Genomic DNA, 16153 nt, shown 5'->3' on the forward strand with positions numbered 1-16153 from the left:
TCACTGTAGCCTTGACTTGGGCTTACGTGATCCTCTTGCCTCAACCTCTCGAATAGCTAGGACCACAGGCAAGCAGCACCATGCCCAACTAATTCTTAAATTTTTGGTGGAGATGGAGGTCTCCCTATGTTGCCCAGGCTTCATGTTCTTTTTTTTTTTTTTTTTGAGACAGAGTCTCACTGTCACCCAGGCTGGAGTGCAGTGGCACAATCTCGGCTCACTGCAGCCTCCACCTCCTGGGTTCAAGCAATTCTCCCGCCTCAGCCTCCCAAGTAGCTGGGACTACAGGCACATGTCACCACACCCAGCTAATTTTGGTATTTTTAGTAGAGACGGGGTCTCAAACTCCTGACCTCAGGTGATACGCCCACCTCGGCCTCCCAAAGTGCTGGGATTACAGGTGTTAAGTCACTGTGCCCAGCCCATGTTTTATTTATTTATTTATTTATTTTTGAGACGTAGTTCTGCTCTTGTCACCTAGGCTGGAGTGTAGTGGCGCGATCTCAGCTCACTGCAACTCCCGCCTCTGGGTTCAAGCAATCCTCCTGCCTCAGCCTCCCGAATAGCTGGGATTACAGGCGCCTGCCACTATGCCCAGCTAATTTTTGTATTTTTAGTAGAGACGGGGTTTTACCATGTTGGACAGGCTGGTCTTGAACTCCTGATCTCAGGTGATCCACCTGCCTCAGCCTCCCAAAGTGCTGAGATTACAGATGTGAGCCACCACGCCCGGCCCATGTTGTTTTAAATACCAGGTGGGCCAAATAAAATGTTTCAGATAGAATGTAACCAGTTTGTGACCTCTCTCTTAGGCTTTCCATAGGAAGCCAATAGTTACTGAGAATCCAATTCATACCTAGTTCTGGACTTTGAGGTGAGACTCTGTGACAGCTAGCAAGGTGAGGATGCATGAATCTAAACACAAAAGAGTTGGAGAACAGTCTGGAAGAGCGTGGCTGTCGTGACAAATGTGCATTTGATTTCCTCAGCAGATAAAAGAGTTGAGGTTGGGAAATTAATCAATTTTTCATGTTCAATAACCATTCAGACAGTGGGTGTTAACATTGAATGACAAGTTCTAGCAGAAAAGGTCTTCAGGATGAAGGCAATGAGCTGCTGATCTGTGCTTCCTTCTTTCTTGGCAATTCTGTGAGTTCCTTTAAAGATTTATCACTCTGTAATTAGACCCACTGGAAGAATAACATAGGTAATAAAGAAAGAGTATCAGGGCATCCTTCCAGGAAAACTCTCTCCTTTGAGGAAGACCCAGAATAAGATTTTAAGCCTTGGTGGCAGGAAATTAACTTAGTCCATTTTCCTGAAAGAATATGTCAATAATACATGTCTAGCTGGGTGAGTTCAGAAAAGAAATGGTGTTCTGCGTTCAGAGTTGAGGAGATTTAATTAAGGGGACTCATGCTTTGGGAATTCCTTCCTTTTTAAAGATTTTTAAGATTAATGCAGGTCATTATCATTCCTTTGTTTCTATCATTTTGGAGAGCTCAAAAAATGTACGGAGCTATTACAAAGCAGCTGAACCTCAAGGTCAGCTTGCTGCAGGCTTGCTTTCTTCTTTTGTTTCTTTCATAGGCTTGGAGCCCCATTGTTTTGACAGGTAAAAGTCGGACAGCTCTGCCTTCTGAGAAGTCTGTAATGCAGGAGAATCAGTCCTCTGCACTGACCTGTCTCCCTGTCCTGCCCTGCCATTCCGTTTCTCTTACTCTTTCAGATCTAGGATCTTGTCTGGCAGGCTCGTGCACTGCAACAGAGGTCTCCCCAGAGGATATCAGGGGATGGGATTTTCCCTTTGCACCTAGATCACCTTTGGCAGGCCTCTGTTGAAATGGAGGGAGAGACATGCCGTAGCTCATGAGCCATTCCCCTGAAATGCAAAGACATAGGAAACTGGCCATTCTAACATCTGTCTCTTTCTTCCCATCTGGCAAAATTCTAATAACATCTAGAAGAAGTTTGTCCAACTGCAGCCCAGGATGGCTTTGAATGTGGCCCAACACAAATTTGTAAACTTTCTTTAAACATTATGAGTTTTTTTTGCAATTTTTTGTTTAACTCATTAACCATCATAGTGTTAGTGTATTTTATGTGTGGCTCAAGACAATTCTTCTTCCAATGTGGCCGAGAGAAGCCAAAAGATTGGACACCCTTGATCTAGAAGATAATGACTACATTCCTGAAGGGCTTCCTTTTGCATAGTTTTCTTTACATGGCTTGAGATTTACTTCTTATTGAACATCAGTTAGTTATTTAGATCTCAATTTAATCTGAATTTTTTTTAGGATGATTGTTACAGATTGAACAAAAGAAATGTTATTTTAAAGTGGGCGCTGTGGCTCACGCCTGTAATCCCAGCACTTTGGGAGGCTGAGTGGGGTAGATCGCCTGAGGCTAGGAGTTCCAGACCAGCCTGGCCATCATGGTGAAACCCCATCTCTACTAAAAATACAAAAATTAGCCATGTGTGTTGGCGGGCGCCTGTAATCCCAGCTACTCGGGTGTCTGAGGCAGGAGAATTGCTTGAACCTTGGAGGCAGAGGTTGCAGTGAGCCAAGATTGCGCCATTGCACTCCAGCCTGGGTCACAAGAGCAAAACTCAGTCTCACAAAAAAAAAAAGAAAAAGAAATGTTATTCTAGTGATGTTTAATGCATAAAATTAGGCCTCATCCTTAATCTCTGGAATGACCCCCTGACAAGGGTTTTGGATGCATCTGTATTGTTATTTTAATCTAGCTTTATATAGTTTACAAAGTACTTCCACCCTTATAAGCACCTCTTAGTCTCATAATCATCCATAAGAAAGAAGAATTACACCTATTTTTTCAGATTTTACAGAAAATGGGTTCAGAGAGAGTAAGAGGTCTTCTGTTTTTTCATTCTAGACAACAATATTTTATTACGTGTAACAACTAGAAGAAATATGAAAAGCAACTTTTTGTGTTTCCACTTGCTTAGCAGCAGAACAGTCTATGAAGGTCAGTGGGGAAATATGTTGATGCAGTCTATTTATTAAGCCACAGCATATATGCCCAAGTGGCCCATCACTGCTTCACCTTCTCACGCCATGGGAGAATGACAGGAAATAAGTCATTCTCACAACTAAAAAGAATACTGCTGTCATTGTTCTGCATATTTTTTAAAAATTGCAATTGCATATATCCTTTGATTCAGCAATTCCACTTCTAGGAATTGATGCTTACAGATATACTTTCCCACACATGAATGATTGTACGTCCTAGGTTTTTCACAGCAGAATATCAGAAACAGCTGAAGTGCATCTGCAGCAGTGACATAAATTATGGTGCATGCATGCAGTAGAGTATGATGCTGCTGTTGCAGAGAATAAAGCAGCTCTGTATTTACTGAGGGAATGAACTCCAAGGACACTGTTTATTATTGTATATAATATGTTTGTGTAAAAAGGGAGAGGATAAGTGTGTATTAATACATATTTGCTTATTATATATCAATGATTTAAAATCTAATAACACTTGTCTGTGGGCAGCAGAACAGGGTGGCTAGAGAGCAGGTCACAGAGAGAGAGAGAGAGAGAGAAAGACCTGTCACTGAAGAGCCTTTTGATAAAAAAACAACCAGGCGCGGTGGCTCACGCCTGTAATCCCAGCACTTTGGGAGGCTGAGGTGGGTGGATCACCTGAGGTCAGGAGTTAGAGATCAGCCTGGCCAACATGGCAAAACCCTGTCTCTACTAAAAAAAAAAACTACAAAAATTAGCTGGGCATAGTGGTGGGTGCCTATAGTCCCAGCTACTCAGGAGGCTGAGGCAGGAGAATTGCTTGAACCCAGGAGGTGGAGGTTGCAGTGAGCCGAGATCGCACCACTGCACTCCAGCCTGGGGGACAGAGGGGAGACTGTTTAAAAAACAAACAAACAAACAAAACAAAACAAAAAAACATGAATTACATGTTTTTTAAAAATCCCTGCACTTAGTCAGGTGTGGTGGTGTGCACCTATAGTCCCAGCTACTTGGGAGGCCGAGGTGGGAGGAGATCACTTGAGCCTGGGAGGTCAAGGCTGCAGTGAGCTGTCATCACGCCACTGCACTTCAGCCTGGGTGACAAAGCGAGACTGTCTTTTAAAAAGAAAATTAAAAAATCCCTGCACTGAGATTTATAGGAGTTTGGGGTCCTCATATATACCGGTAAAGTACTCTGATCTGCTTACTACCTACCCCCACCCAAAGGACCCATTTAATCTTTTCTTCTGCTCCCTGAGTTTTCCAGCACCAAAAGAAACTCTCTCTCTTTTTGTTTTTACTTTATAAAATTTTAACACCCCCAACCTTTTTTTTTTTTTTTTTTTTTTTTTGTAGACGGAGTCTTGCTCTGTCACCCAGACTGGAGTGCAATGGCACAATCTCGGCTCACTGCAGCCTCCGCCTCCCAGGTTCAAACAATTCTGCTGCCTCAAGTAGCTGGGATTACAGGCACGTGCCACCATGCCTGCTAAATTTTTGTATTTTTTTTTAGTACAGATGGGGTTTCACCATGTTGGCCAGGCTGGTCTCGAACTCCCGCTCAGGTGATCCGCCCTCCTTGGCTTCCCAAAGTGCTGGGATTACAGGTGTGAGCCACCACACCTGGCTCCATTTTCTTATTTGCATTCCAATTCTATTAAATTTATTGATTGATTTTGTATTTTTAGTAGACTGTGGTGGTAGGTGCCTATAATCCTAACTATTCGGGAGGCTGAGGCAGGATAATTGCTTGAACCCAGGAGGCAGAGGTTGCAGTGAGCCGAGATCATGCCATTGCACTCCAGCCTGGTCAATAAGAGCAAGACTCCATCTCAAAAAAAAAGAAAGTTATTGCCGGGTGCGGTGGCTCACGCCTGTAATACCAGCACTTTGGGAGGCCGAGGCAGGCCAATCATGAGGTCAGGAGACCGAGACCATCCTGGCCAACATGGTGAAACCCCGTCTCTACTAAATATACGAAAAAGATTAGCTGGGCATGGTGGCATGTGCCTGTAATCCCAGCTACTCGGGAGGCTGAGGCAGGAGAATCGCTTGAACCAGGGAGTCAGAGGTTGCAGTGAGCCAAGATCACGCCACTGCACTCCAGACTGGCAACAGAGCAAGATTCCGTCTCAAAAAAAAAAAAAATTATTGATTGAATGAGTGCTTTTTATGTAATGCATTATACCACATCCTTATTTATTTGCACACATTTTGCACAAGCCAGTTTTTATTGATGATTGTGGGATTGAAAAGTATTATTAGCACAAGCTAGGAAATTCTAACACTACAAATGAGTATACTGTGAAAAGTTTTTCCTTTTTTTTGAGACGGAGTCTCGCTGTGTCGCCAGGCTGGGGTGCAGTGGCGCAATCTCGGCTCACTGCAACCTCCACCTCCCAGGTTCAAGCAATTCTCCTGCCTCAGCCTCCGAAGTAGCTGAGACTACAAGCTTGTGCCACCATGCCCAGCTAATTTTTGTATGTTTAGTAAAGACAGGGTTTCACCATATTGGCCCAGATGGTCTTGATCTCTTGACCTTGTGATCCACCTGCCTCAGCCTCCCAAAGTGCTGGGATTACAGGTGTGAGCCACCACGCTCAGCCTTTCCTCTCTCTTTAGGCTTCTGAGTCTCCTAGGCCCACAGTTCCCATGCTAAGGCTGCTACTGTTACTACCTTTAGAAGTATACTTCTAACAATATTGTATTCATATCAAGCATATAACATGCATATATCCCCCCTTTTCTTATGTAATGTTTGTTTTTTAAATAGAGTTTATTTTTAGAGCAGTTTCAGATTCCCAGCAAAAATAAGCGGAAGGTACACAGATTTCCCACATACCTCTGCCTCCACACATGCAAAGCCTCCCCCATTATGGACATCTCCTACCAGAGTGGTACGTTTGTTATAAGCAACAGACCTGCGTTGACACATTATCATCCAAAGTGCATAATTTACATTAAGGTTCATTCTTGGTGTTATAGCTTCCATTTTTCACACTATGTAAACTATACTGTACACACTGTCACCTACTTTTTTTCACTTAACAACATATCTTGGTATAGGATTACATTTAGATTACCACCTTCTTTTTAATAACTGCATAGGATTCCACATATATTGAATATATTTAATTTAATCAGTCTCCTCTTGATGGGAACCCGAGTTGCTCACAATCTGTTGCTCCCACAATAAATATCCTTGTGTATATGTCATTGTTTAAAATCTGTATCTCTAGGATAAATTCTTAGCAGTACAATTGCTAGTTCAAAAAGTATATGCATTTTAAATGTTGATAGGTAGTTCTAAATTGCTCTACCCAGAGTTTGTAGTATTTCAACAGGTTATAGTAGGTCACGAGAATATAAGACTTTTTTCATTTGTTTAAGAGAAGGTTTTTTGGGAGGCCGAGGTGGGTGGATCACGAGGTCAGAAGATCGAGACCACAGTGAAACTCCGTCTCTCCTAAAAATACAAAAAATTAGCCGGGCATGGTGGCGGGCACCTATAGTCCCAGCTACTCGGGAGGCTGAGGCAGGAGAATGGCGTGAACCCAGGAGGTGGAGCTTGCAGTGAGCCAAGATCGTGCCACTGTGCTCCAGCCTGGGTGACAAAGCAGGACTCCGTCTCAAAAAAAAAAAAAGTAAAATAAAAATAATGACCAGGCTCGGTGGCTCACACCTATAATCCTAGCACTTTGAGAGAATGAGGTGGATGGATCCCTTGTGGCCAGGAGTTTGAGACCAGCCTGGCCAACATGGCAAAACCCTGTCTCTACTAAAAATACAAAAAATTAGCCGGGCATGGTGGTGGGCGCCTGTAGTCCCAGCTACTTGGGAGGCTGAGAGGCAGGAGAATGGTGTGAACCTGGGAGGCGGAGCTTGCAGTGAGCCAAGATCGCACCACTGCACTCCAGCCTGGGTGACAGAGTGAGACTCCATCTCAAAAAAAAAAAAAAAAAAAGGTTTCATTCTGTTGTGTAGGCTGGAGTGCAGTGACACGATCACTGCAGCCTTGAACTCCTGGGCTCAAGCAATCCTTCTGCCTCAGCCTCCTGAGTAGCTAGGACTACAGGCACACATCACCACCCCTGGCTAATTTTTATTTTTGTATTTTTATTTTATGGTATTTATTTTTAATCAGAGTCTTGCTCTGTCCTCCAGGCCAGAGTGCATTGGTGCAGTCTTGGCTCTCTGCAACTTCTGCCTCCCAGGCTCAAGTGATTCTAGTGCCACAGCCTCCTGAGTAGCTGGGATTACAGATGCCCGCCACCATGCCCAGCTAATTTTTGTATTTTTCTTAGAGACAGGGTTTTGCCATGTTGGCCAGGCTGGTCTCGAACTCCTGGCCACAAGGGATCCATCCACCTCACTCTCCCAAAGTGCTGGGATTACAGGCGCGAGCCACCGAGCCTGGTCATTATTTTTATTTTACTTTTTTTGAGACAGAGTCTCGCCTTGTCACCCAGGCTGGAGCGCAGTGGCACGATCTCGGCCTCCGCCTCCCGGGTTCACGCCATTCTCCTGCCTCAGCCTCCTGAGTAGCTGGGACTATAGGTGCCTGCCACCACACCCGGCTAATTTTTTGTATATTTGGTAGAGACGGGGTTTCACCATGTTAGCCAGGATAGTCTCGATCTCCTGGCCTCGTGATCCACCCGCCTTGGCCTCCTAAAGTGCTGGGATTACAGGCGTGAGCCACCGCGCCCGGCCACTTATTTTACTTTATTTTTAAGATAGAGTCTCACTCTGTCATCCAGGCTGAAGTGCAGTGGCGTGATTGCAGCTTACTGTACCCTCAACCTCCTGGGCTCAAGCAGTCCTCCCCTCTCAGCTTCCCAAGTAGCTAAGACTTCAGGCATGAGCCACCATGTCCAGCTAATTGTTGTTGGTTTTTTCTTCTTTTTGGAGAGATGGGGGCTCACTATGTTGCCCAGGCTGATCTCAAACACCTGCACTCAAGTGACCCTCTGGCTTCAGCCTCCTAAAATGCTGGGATTACAGCCTCCTAAAATGCTGGGATTAGGCTGAACTACTGTGTACAGCCTAATTCATAAATTTTTTGGAGACAGGATCTTGCTGTGTTGCCCAGGCTGGTCTCAAACTCCTGGTCTCAAGGAATTTCCCTGCCTCAGCCTCCCAGAGTGAGACCCAGACCTAAAAGATTTCCAGCTGCCTCAGCCTATAGCATAAGATCAAATATTGATTGAGAGGAGGATGGGCTAGCCAACAATACTGGTGGACTGCAGTTTTTTATTTTTACCACTGAAGCTGGTTAAGATCCTGTGAGGAAATACACAGTGTAGTAAAGTTATCAGATATGGCTGTCAGGTTAGCAAGATGAAGACTATTTAGGTGTGTCAGCTTCTGTCAGGCAGCCACCAATGACAACGGTACTGTGCTTATTTACTTTTGCTTTTTCCTTAGGACCTTAGCATCCTGAGACATTTTGAATTGACACTTCTCAAGATTGACTGGATCAGAGTTCATCATGTCAAAGTTGAAAAGCTCAGAGTCAGTCAGGGTGGTGGTTCGCTGTCGGCCCATGAATGGCAAGGAAAAGGCTGCTTCGTATGACAAAGTGGTAGATGTGGATGTTAAGCTGGGGCAGGTGTCTGTGAAGAACCCCAAAGGGACGGCCCATGAAATGCCCAAGACCTTCACCTTTGATGCCGTCTATGACTGGAATGCCAAGCAGTTTGAACTGTACGATGAGACGTTCCGACCACTTGTTGACTCTGTCCTGCAAGGTTTCAATGGAACCATTTTTGCCTATGGACAAACTGGGACAGGAAAAACCTACACAATGGAAGGAATCCGTGGTGACCCTGAAAAAAGAGGAGTCATTCCTAACTCATTTGACCATATCTTCACCCACATCTCTCGATCCCAGAATCAACAGTACCTGGTCAGGGCTTCTTACTTAGAGATCTACCAGGAGGAGATCCGAGATTTGCTCTCAAAGGATCAGACCAAAAGGCTTGAGCTCAAAGAGAGGCCTGACACAGGAGTGTATGTGAAAGACCTGTCTTCCTTTGTCACCAAGAGTGTGAAGGAGATAGAGCACGTGATGAATGTGGGAAACCAGAACCGTTCTGTCGGTGCTACCAACATGAACGAGCACAGCTCGCGTTCTCATGCAATTTTCGTTATCACTATTGAGTGCAGCGAGTTGGGCCTCGATGGTGAAAACCACATCCGTGTAGGAAAATTGAACCTTGTAGATCTTGCTGGCAGCGAACGGCAAGCCAAGACCGGCGCACAAGGGGAGAGATTAAAAGAAGCTACCAAGATCAACCTCTCCCTTTCCGCTTTGGGTAATGTCATCTCTGCTCTAGTGGACGGCAAAAGCACTCACATTCCATATCGGGACTCAAAGCTTACCAGGCTCCTCCAAGATTCCCTTGGTGGCAATGCTAAGACTGTGATGGTGGCCAATGTGGGGCCTGCCTCTTACAACGTAGAAGAGACTCTGACCACTCTGCGATATGCCAACCGTGCCAAAAACATTAAGAACAAACCAAGGGTCAATGAGGACCCCAAGGATGCCCTCCTTCGAGAATTCCAGGAAGAGATTGCTCGGCTCAAGGCCCAGCTGGAAAAACGGTCCATTGGCAGGAGGAAGAGGCGAGAGAAGCGGAGGGAAGGTGGTGGCAGTGGTGGGGGTGGGGAAGAGGAGGAGGAGGAGGGAGAAGAGGGTGAGGAGGAAGGGGATGATAAGGATGATTACTGGCGGGAACAGCAAGAAAAACTGGAGATTGAGAAGCGGGCCATTGTAGAGGATCACAGCTTGGTTGCAGAGGAGAAGATGAGGCTGCTGAAGGAGAAAGAGAAAAAGATGGAGGACCTGCGGCGGGAGAAGGATGCTGCCGAGATGCTGGGTGCCAAGATCAAGGTACCATACCCATACCCTTCCTTAGGTCCTTGCCCCATCACTGCTTTTGCTTTCATCAAACAACAACAAAAAACATAACCATATGAGGGATGATGTCCCTCGTCAGTTTTGGATTTCCAACAGCGCATGATATCCAGTACTCAATAAACCTCTATTTAATTGACATGAATATGATTTTTTCACATTTACAAAAATGAAAATTGAATTCATAATGAGAATAATTATCATGTATGCACATAGTATAAAGAACAGCAATAAAAGTAACACCCATGTACCCCCCACCCAGTGTAGGAAATAGAACAACATCCATTTTTCTTTCTTTTTTTTTTTTTTGAGATGGAGTTTCACTCTCATCACCCAGGCTGGAGTGCAGTGGCGCAATCTCGGCTCACTGCAACCTCCACCATCCGGGTTCAAGTGATTCTCTTGCCTCAGCCTCCTGAGTACCTGGGATTATAGGTGCCCGCCACCACGCCCGGCTAAGTTTTGTATTTTTAGTCGCGATGGGGTTTCACTATGTTGGCCTGGCTGGTCTCAAACTCCTGACCTCAGGTAATCCACCTGTCTCAGCCTCCCCAAGTGCTGGGATTACAGACGTGAGCTACCGTGTCCGAGTTTTTTTTTTTTTTTTTTTTTTCTTTTTTTTTTTGAGACAGGGTCTTGCTCTGTCAACCCTGGAGTGCAGTGGCCCAATCACTGCAGCTTCGACCTCCTAGGCTCAAAGGATCCTCCCACCTCAGCCTCCCAAGTAGCTAGGACTACAGGCACGCAACTTTGCCTGGCTAAATTTTTAAAATTTTTTGTAGAGACACGGTCTCACTATGTTGTTCAGGCTGGTCTCAAACTCCTGGGCTCGAATGATTCTCCCACCTCACCCTCCCAAAGTGCTGGGATTACAGGCGTGAGCCACTGCACCCAGCTGATACCCATATCTTTAGTAGCTCCTTGTGTTCCCCTCCACCACAGATAACCATCATCCTGAATTCGGTGTTTATTGTTTCCTTGCTTTTCCTTATAGTTTTACTTTCTACATGTATATTTCTAAAGAAAACATGGTTTCGTTTTCATATAATTTTTTGCTTTTATATAAATGGAATCCCGCTCATGCCATTTGCTTTTATTTTTGCAACATTATGTTCATGAGATTTATCCATGTTGATGCCTGAAGCTGTGGTTCACTCATTATTACTGTTCCGAGTATTCCATGGTATTCCATTCTCCTGATGTATGGGTTGTTTCCAGTTTCTGCTGTGAATGCTCTTGTGCTTGGCTTCAGGACAACATGGATGTGCAAGATTGTCTTGTTTGGCACTGTTAGGTCTTAGGGTATTTGGCAGCTTCAACTTCTCTAGACAAGGACAAGTTGTTTTCTAAAGTAGTTGTGCAGATTGAAGCACCTAGCAGCAGGGTATGAGTTCTGGATGCCCCTCATCCTCACCAGCACTTGTGATGATCAGACTAACATTTCCATATAGTATAGCCTCTCAGTGCAGTTTCAGTATGCAGTACCCTGATTATACAAGATACGGAACACTTCCATCACCCTCAAAATGTCTTCATGCTACTTTCTTATAGTCAGCCTCCTCTCCCAACCCCTGTGTGCTAATATATTTCCTTACATCCACTCCATTTTCCACCCAATGACTAGTTAGCATTCTGGAGTGCTAAGGCTCCCATTGTTTTGAGCCTTCTTTCTGGTGGCAATGCATTATGCCTGCAGTTGCCTGGACTCTGAGCTTCCACTGGGCTTTAATGGCAGAGGAGAGTGCAAAGGTAGACTTGGAAGGCTGAGGATGGCCACTGGCTAACCACAAGCCAGAATTCCTTGGAAATGTTCAGTTCTGTTTTATTGAATTCATGCAAACTTTGATTTCTATCCTAAAATGTCTCCGTGTTTAAATTACAAGTTATCTTTGCCTCCCCCCTACCCCTACTGTATGAAGCTGTACTGTTTTTTTTTTTTTTTTTAATCAGTGGCTTCATAGTAGCCCTTTCACAGAGCTGGGTGCTATTTTACTTCAGAGGCAGGGTTTTAAAACCTTGAAAGTCCCTTCTAGGACTTTTAAGACCTGATGTGAAAATGGAGTCATATACAACACAATTAGGAGGTAACTTTGTTCCAGGGAGGGGCTCTGAAATGCCGTTACGTCAAAGCACTTCATGCCTTCTCACTGCTGCACGGTAAGTGCGACTGGCTGTGCCCATATTTTGTTTTGTTTTGTTTTGAGATAGGGTCTCACTCTGTCGCCCAGGTTGGAGTGCAGTGGTGTGATCTTGGCTCACTGCAGCCTTGACCTCCCAGGCTCAAGCAATCCTCCCACCTCAGCCTCCGAGTATCTGGGACTACAGGCGTGCACCACCGTGCCCAGCTAATTTTGTTTATTTTCTGTAAAGCCAAGGTCTCACTATGTTGCCTAGGCTGGTCTTTAACTCCTAGACTCAAGCAATCCTTCCACCTTAGTCTCCCAAAGTGTCAGGATTACAGGCGTGAGCCACCACACCCTTATGTCCGGCCTGGGTATGCCCATATTTGACTTGCATACTGTCTTTTTGGATCAGATCTGTTATTCAAGGCCAAGAGCACCTAGATTCTCTAAACAACCCCTCAGAGAAAGTTGAACTCTCTGAGGCTGAGTCTGCGAGATTCAGCATCACCTCAATGTCACTGCATCTCTTAGACATTTTGACTGTGGAGAATGATATTATTTCTGTCTTTCTCAATTCCTGGATGCTGTGAAATCATAAAAGAATGTTAGAGGCTGGGCGCGGTGGCTCACGCCTGTAATCCCAACACTTTGGGAGGCCCAGGCAGGTGAATCCCTTGAGGTCAGGAGTTCAAGGCCAGCCTGGCCAACATGGTGAAACCCTGTCTCTACTAAGAATACAAAAATTAGCTGGGCATGGTGGCATGCACCTGTAGTTCCGGCTACTTGGGAGGCTGAGGCACGAGAATTGCTTGAACCTGGGAGGCAGCGGTTGCAGTGAGCCAAGATCATGCCACTGCACTCCAGCCTGGGCGACAGAGCAAGACTCCATCTAAAAAAAAAAAAAAAGAATGTTAGAGCAGTTAGGTATTGTTAGGTATGTATGTGGAGTTTAGCAAGCTAGTCCAGCCCCTTCATTTGAGAGATGAGGAAACAGGCTCAGAGGACTCACTGAAAGATGGCAGCAGAGCTCCAGTGAGGTTTATAAGTTTCTTAAAAGTTGTGCAGTTTTGGGGTCCCATACTTTTTAGGTCAAAATCATTCTCATGGCTTCAGCCCCTATCAAAATACTGAAGGCTCCCAATCTGTATATCTAGCCTAGCACTGTCTCCTGCCATCCAGGCCCAATAACCTTTTGCCCACTGGGATGCTCACAGCCACTCAGAGCCTGCTCTTGCCTTCCTTATCTCAGGGAAGCCAGACCCCTGGGAGTCTTGCCAGCTGCCCCTCCCTCTCACTTACAGCCAGGCAGTCCCAAAGCCTTTGGATCCTGCCTCATCAGGATCTCTTGGACTCATCTACTCTGCCTTCCCCAACTAGGGAGGAGGCCTAGCCCAGGCCTAGACCCCTGCAGTGGCTTCCTGTCCTGTCTCCCTCCATCCTGCCAGCCCTTTGCCATTCTTCCCATTGCAGGGGAGTAATGTTTTGAAAACACACGTCTGATTGTGTAGCCTCATGCTCAAAAGAATATGTCAGTGGTTCCCCGAACTTCTCAGGATCAAGAAGTTTAGTCTCCTTGACACGGATTTAGGTCAACTTCATCACTTCCCACCTTCCCCTCACAAAACAATCTTTTTTTTCTTAGCTAATTCCTATTTTTTAACTTCAGCTCTCTGTATATCTGGCCCTGCAGACAGAAAGCTTTCTCTGACTCCCTCTAAAAGTCTGAATTCTCTGACTGGGCGCTGTGCCCACGCCTATAATCCCAGCATTTTGAGAGGCCAAGGCAGAGGATCTCTTGAGGCCAGGAGTTCAAGACCAGCCCAGACAACATAGCAAGATTTCACCTCTACAATCAATCAGTCAACCAGTCAGCCAAGTGTGGTGGTGTACACCTGTAGTCCCAGCTGCTTGGGAGGCTGAGGTGGTAGGATTGCTTGAACTAAGGAGGTCAAGGCTGCAGTGAGCTGTGATCGTGCCACTGCACTCCAGCTGGCGTGACAGAACTAGACCTTGTCTTCAAAAAATTTTTAAAAATCCCCACAGAGTCTGAATTCTATCCCATCAGTGTGCCTCTCCCATGAATTACTGTGTCCTTTCCTCGTGATGGCGTCTGGCGCCATATGGTTAAAGACTGCTTGCTTGTCTGTTTTCCTCAGTGGACTCGGAGCTTTGTGATTCACATTCACATTGCATCCCCAGGACCTAACATAAAGGGGCTGCTTAATATGTTCTAAGTGGGGTTAATACTTTCTAGAAACAAGCAAAAAAATTTTGTTAAAGCTGAAATTCATGTATCTGGAGAAACTGTATCTTCAGTGTTACCAAGAAGCCTCTCATGAGGCTGCCCCAGTCCCTCACCAGTGATGGATGGGCACAGCTGAGCACAGTGTATTTTTTCCCAGAGTTTGTCCCTTTTGGCTCAGTCCTGAGCTCTTTATCTTTCACAGGCTCCCCTGTGAGGAATTATGTTCTGAGGGAAACCGTTCATGAGATGGATTCTACTTTGTTTCTCACTCAGGCCATGGAGAGTAAGTTGCTTGTTGGAGGAAAAAATATAGTAGATCATACGAATGAACAGCAGAAAATCCTGGAGCAGAAACGACAGGAAATTGCAGAGCAGGTAACTTTTCATTCTTTTTCAGGGAGAATGGGTGGGGTAAGGTGTGTTTATGCTGCAGAGCAAATGTCTCATATTAGATTCTCTTCAAAGAGAATGAGAGCAAGGTGTGTGTGCCTCATCCTAGCTGGAGACTCTGATCCTAGCTTGGGGAACCCAGCATAGACACAGTCTCTAGGGCAAGCTGATGAATTTTGTCATGTTGCTCAGAAACGTCGAGAAAGAGAAATCCAGCAACAGATGGAAAGTCGAGATGAGGAGACCTTGGAACTTAAAGAGACATACAGCTCATTGCAGCAAGAGGTGGACATCAAGACCAAAAAACTCAAAAAGGTATGAAAGGAATGAGGCCAGATGGAGTTGCCTTGAGACTTGGGGAAAGGGAGAACTCTACCCTTTGGACAGACACCCTCCTCACCTGCTTCTCCCCTCATTCCAGCTCTTCTCCAAGCTTCAGGCAGTGAAGGCTGAGATCCACGACCTCCAAGAGGAACACATCAAAGAGCGCCAAGAGCTAGAGCAGACTCAGAATGAGCTCACCAGGGAGCTGAAACTCAAGTAAGTGCCAGGCCTTCCATAGTGCCCCCAAGCCACTTGCTGAGTCATTGGTCTTGTTTGTTTAGTTAGAAACAGCCCTGGCTGGGCTTGATGGCCTACGCCTGTAATCCCAGTGTTCTGGGAAGCGGAGGCGGGCAGATCACCTGATGTCAGGAGTTTGAGACCAACCTGACCAACATGGTGAAACCCCGTCTCTACTAAGAAATACAAAAATTAGCTGGGCGTGGTGGTGCATGCCTGTAGTCCCAGCTACTTGGGAGGCTGAGACAGGAGAATCGCTTGAACCCGGGAAGTGGAGATTGCGGTGAGCTGATATTGTGCCACTGCACTCCAGCCTGGGCGACGGAGTGAGAAAAAAACACAAAAAAAGAAACAGCCCTGAGGACAGGTCCTTCTCCAGCTCATCTCCTGCCACCCCATCTTCTGTTCATTCCTGAAAAAGTCACTTTCCATCTCTGGATCCCATCTGTTAACTGAATGACTTCATCAGGTGATCTCCAAGTTCCCTTCTAACCCTACCTTCCCGAAGCTTTTAAAGATTCTGGTCTTACATCTGTCTGATGATAAGAGGGAATATTTTATTAACTTGACTTTTTATTGTGACAATTTTCTGAATGGTATAATGAATACCCAAGTGCCCATCACCCAGATTCAAGGATTAACAAGCCTTTGCCATCTATCTTTCACAAAAATATTTTAAAGCAAATCTTAACCTCATGTTATCTCACTCCTACATACTTATATATATATGATCACAGTGTTTTTTTGTTTGTTTTTTTTTTGAGACAGAGTCTTGCTCTGTCACCCAGGCTGGAGTGCAGTGGCACAATCACAGTTCACGGCAGCCTGTAACTTGTGGGCTCAAACAGTCCTCCCACCTTAGCCTCCTGGGTAGCTGAGACTACAGGTGTGTGCCACTATGCCCAGCTAATTTTACAAAAAA

The 16153-nt window shown here is 45.5% G+C and overlaps 1 protein-coding gene across 2 annotated transcripts in view; it reads left to right on the forward strand.

Annotated features, from left to right (window-relative positions):
• The window catches only part of KIF3B (kinesin family member 3B), a 56481-nt gene that overhangs the window by 23728 nt on the left and 16600 nt on the right, over positions 1 to 16153 (forward strand). Inside the window, exons 2-6 of one of the 2 annotated variants that reach the window (XM_054542108.2) lie at positions 2899 to 2991; positions 8421 to 9888; positions 14554 to 14655; positions 14863 to 14985; positions 15092 to 15210. In XM_054542108.2, coding sequence (XP_054398083.1) covers positions 8485 to 9888; positions 14554 to 14655; positions 14863 to 14985; positions 15092 to 15210 — 1748 coding nt within the window. In that variant the 5' untranslated portion in view covers positions 2899 to 2991; positions 8421 to 8484. The remainder of the gene's footprint in view (positions 1 to 2898; positions 2992 to 8420; positions 9889 to 14553; positions 14656 to 14862; positions 14986 to 15091; positions 15211 to 16153) is intronic. The other variant, XM_024238929.3, reaches the window with a different exon arrangement.

Source organism: Pongo abelii, chromosome 21 (genome assembly GCF_028885655.2).
Source record: "Pongo abelii isolate AG06213 chromosome 21, NHGRI_mPonAbe1-v2.0_pri, whole genome shotgun sequence".
Classification (NCBI taxonomy): domain Eukaryota; kingdom Metazoa; phylum Chordata; class Mammalia; order Primates; family Hominidae; genus Pongo; species Pongo abelii.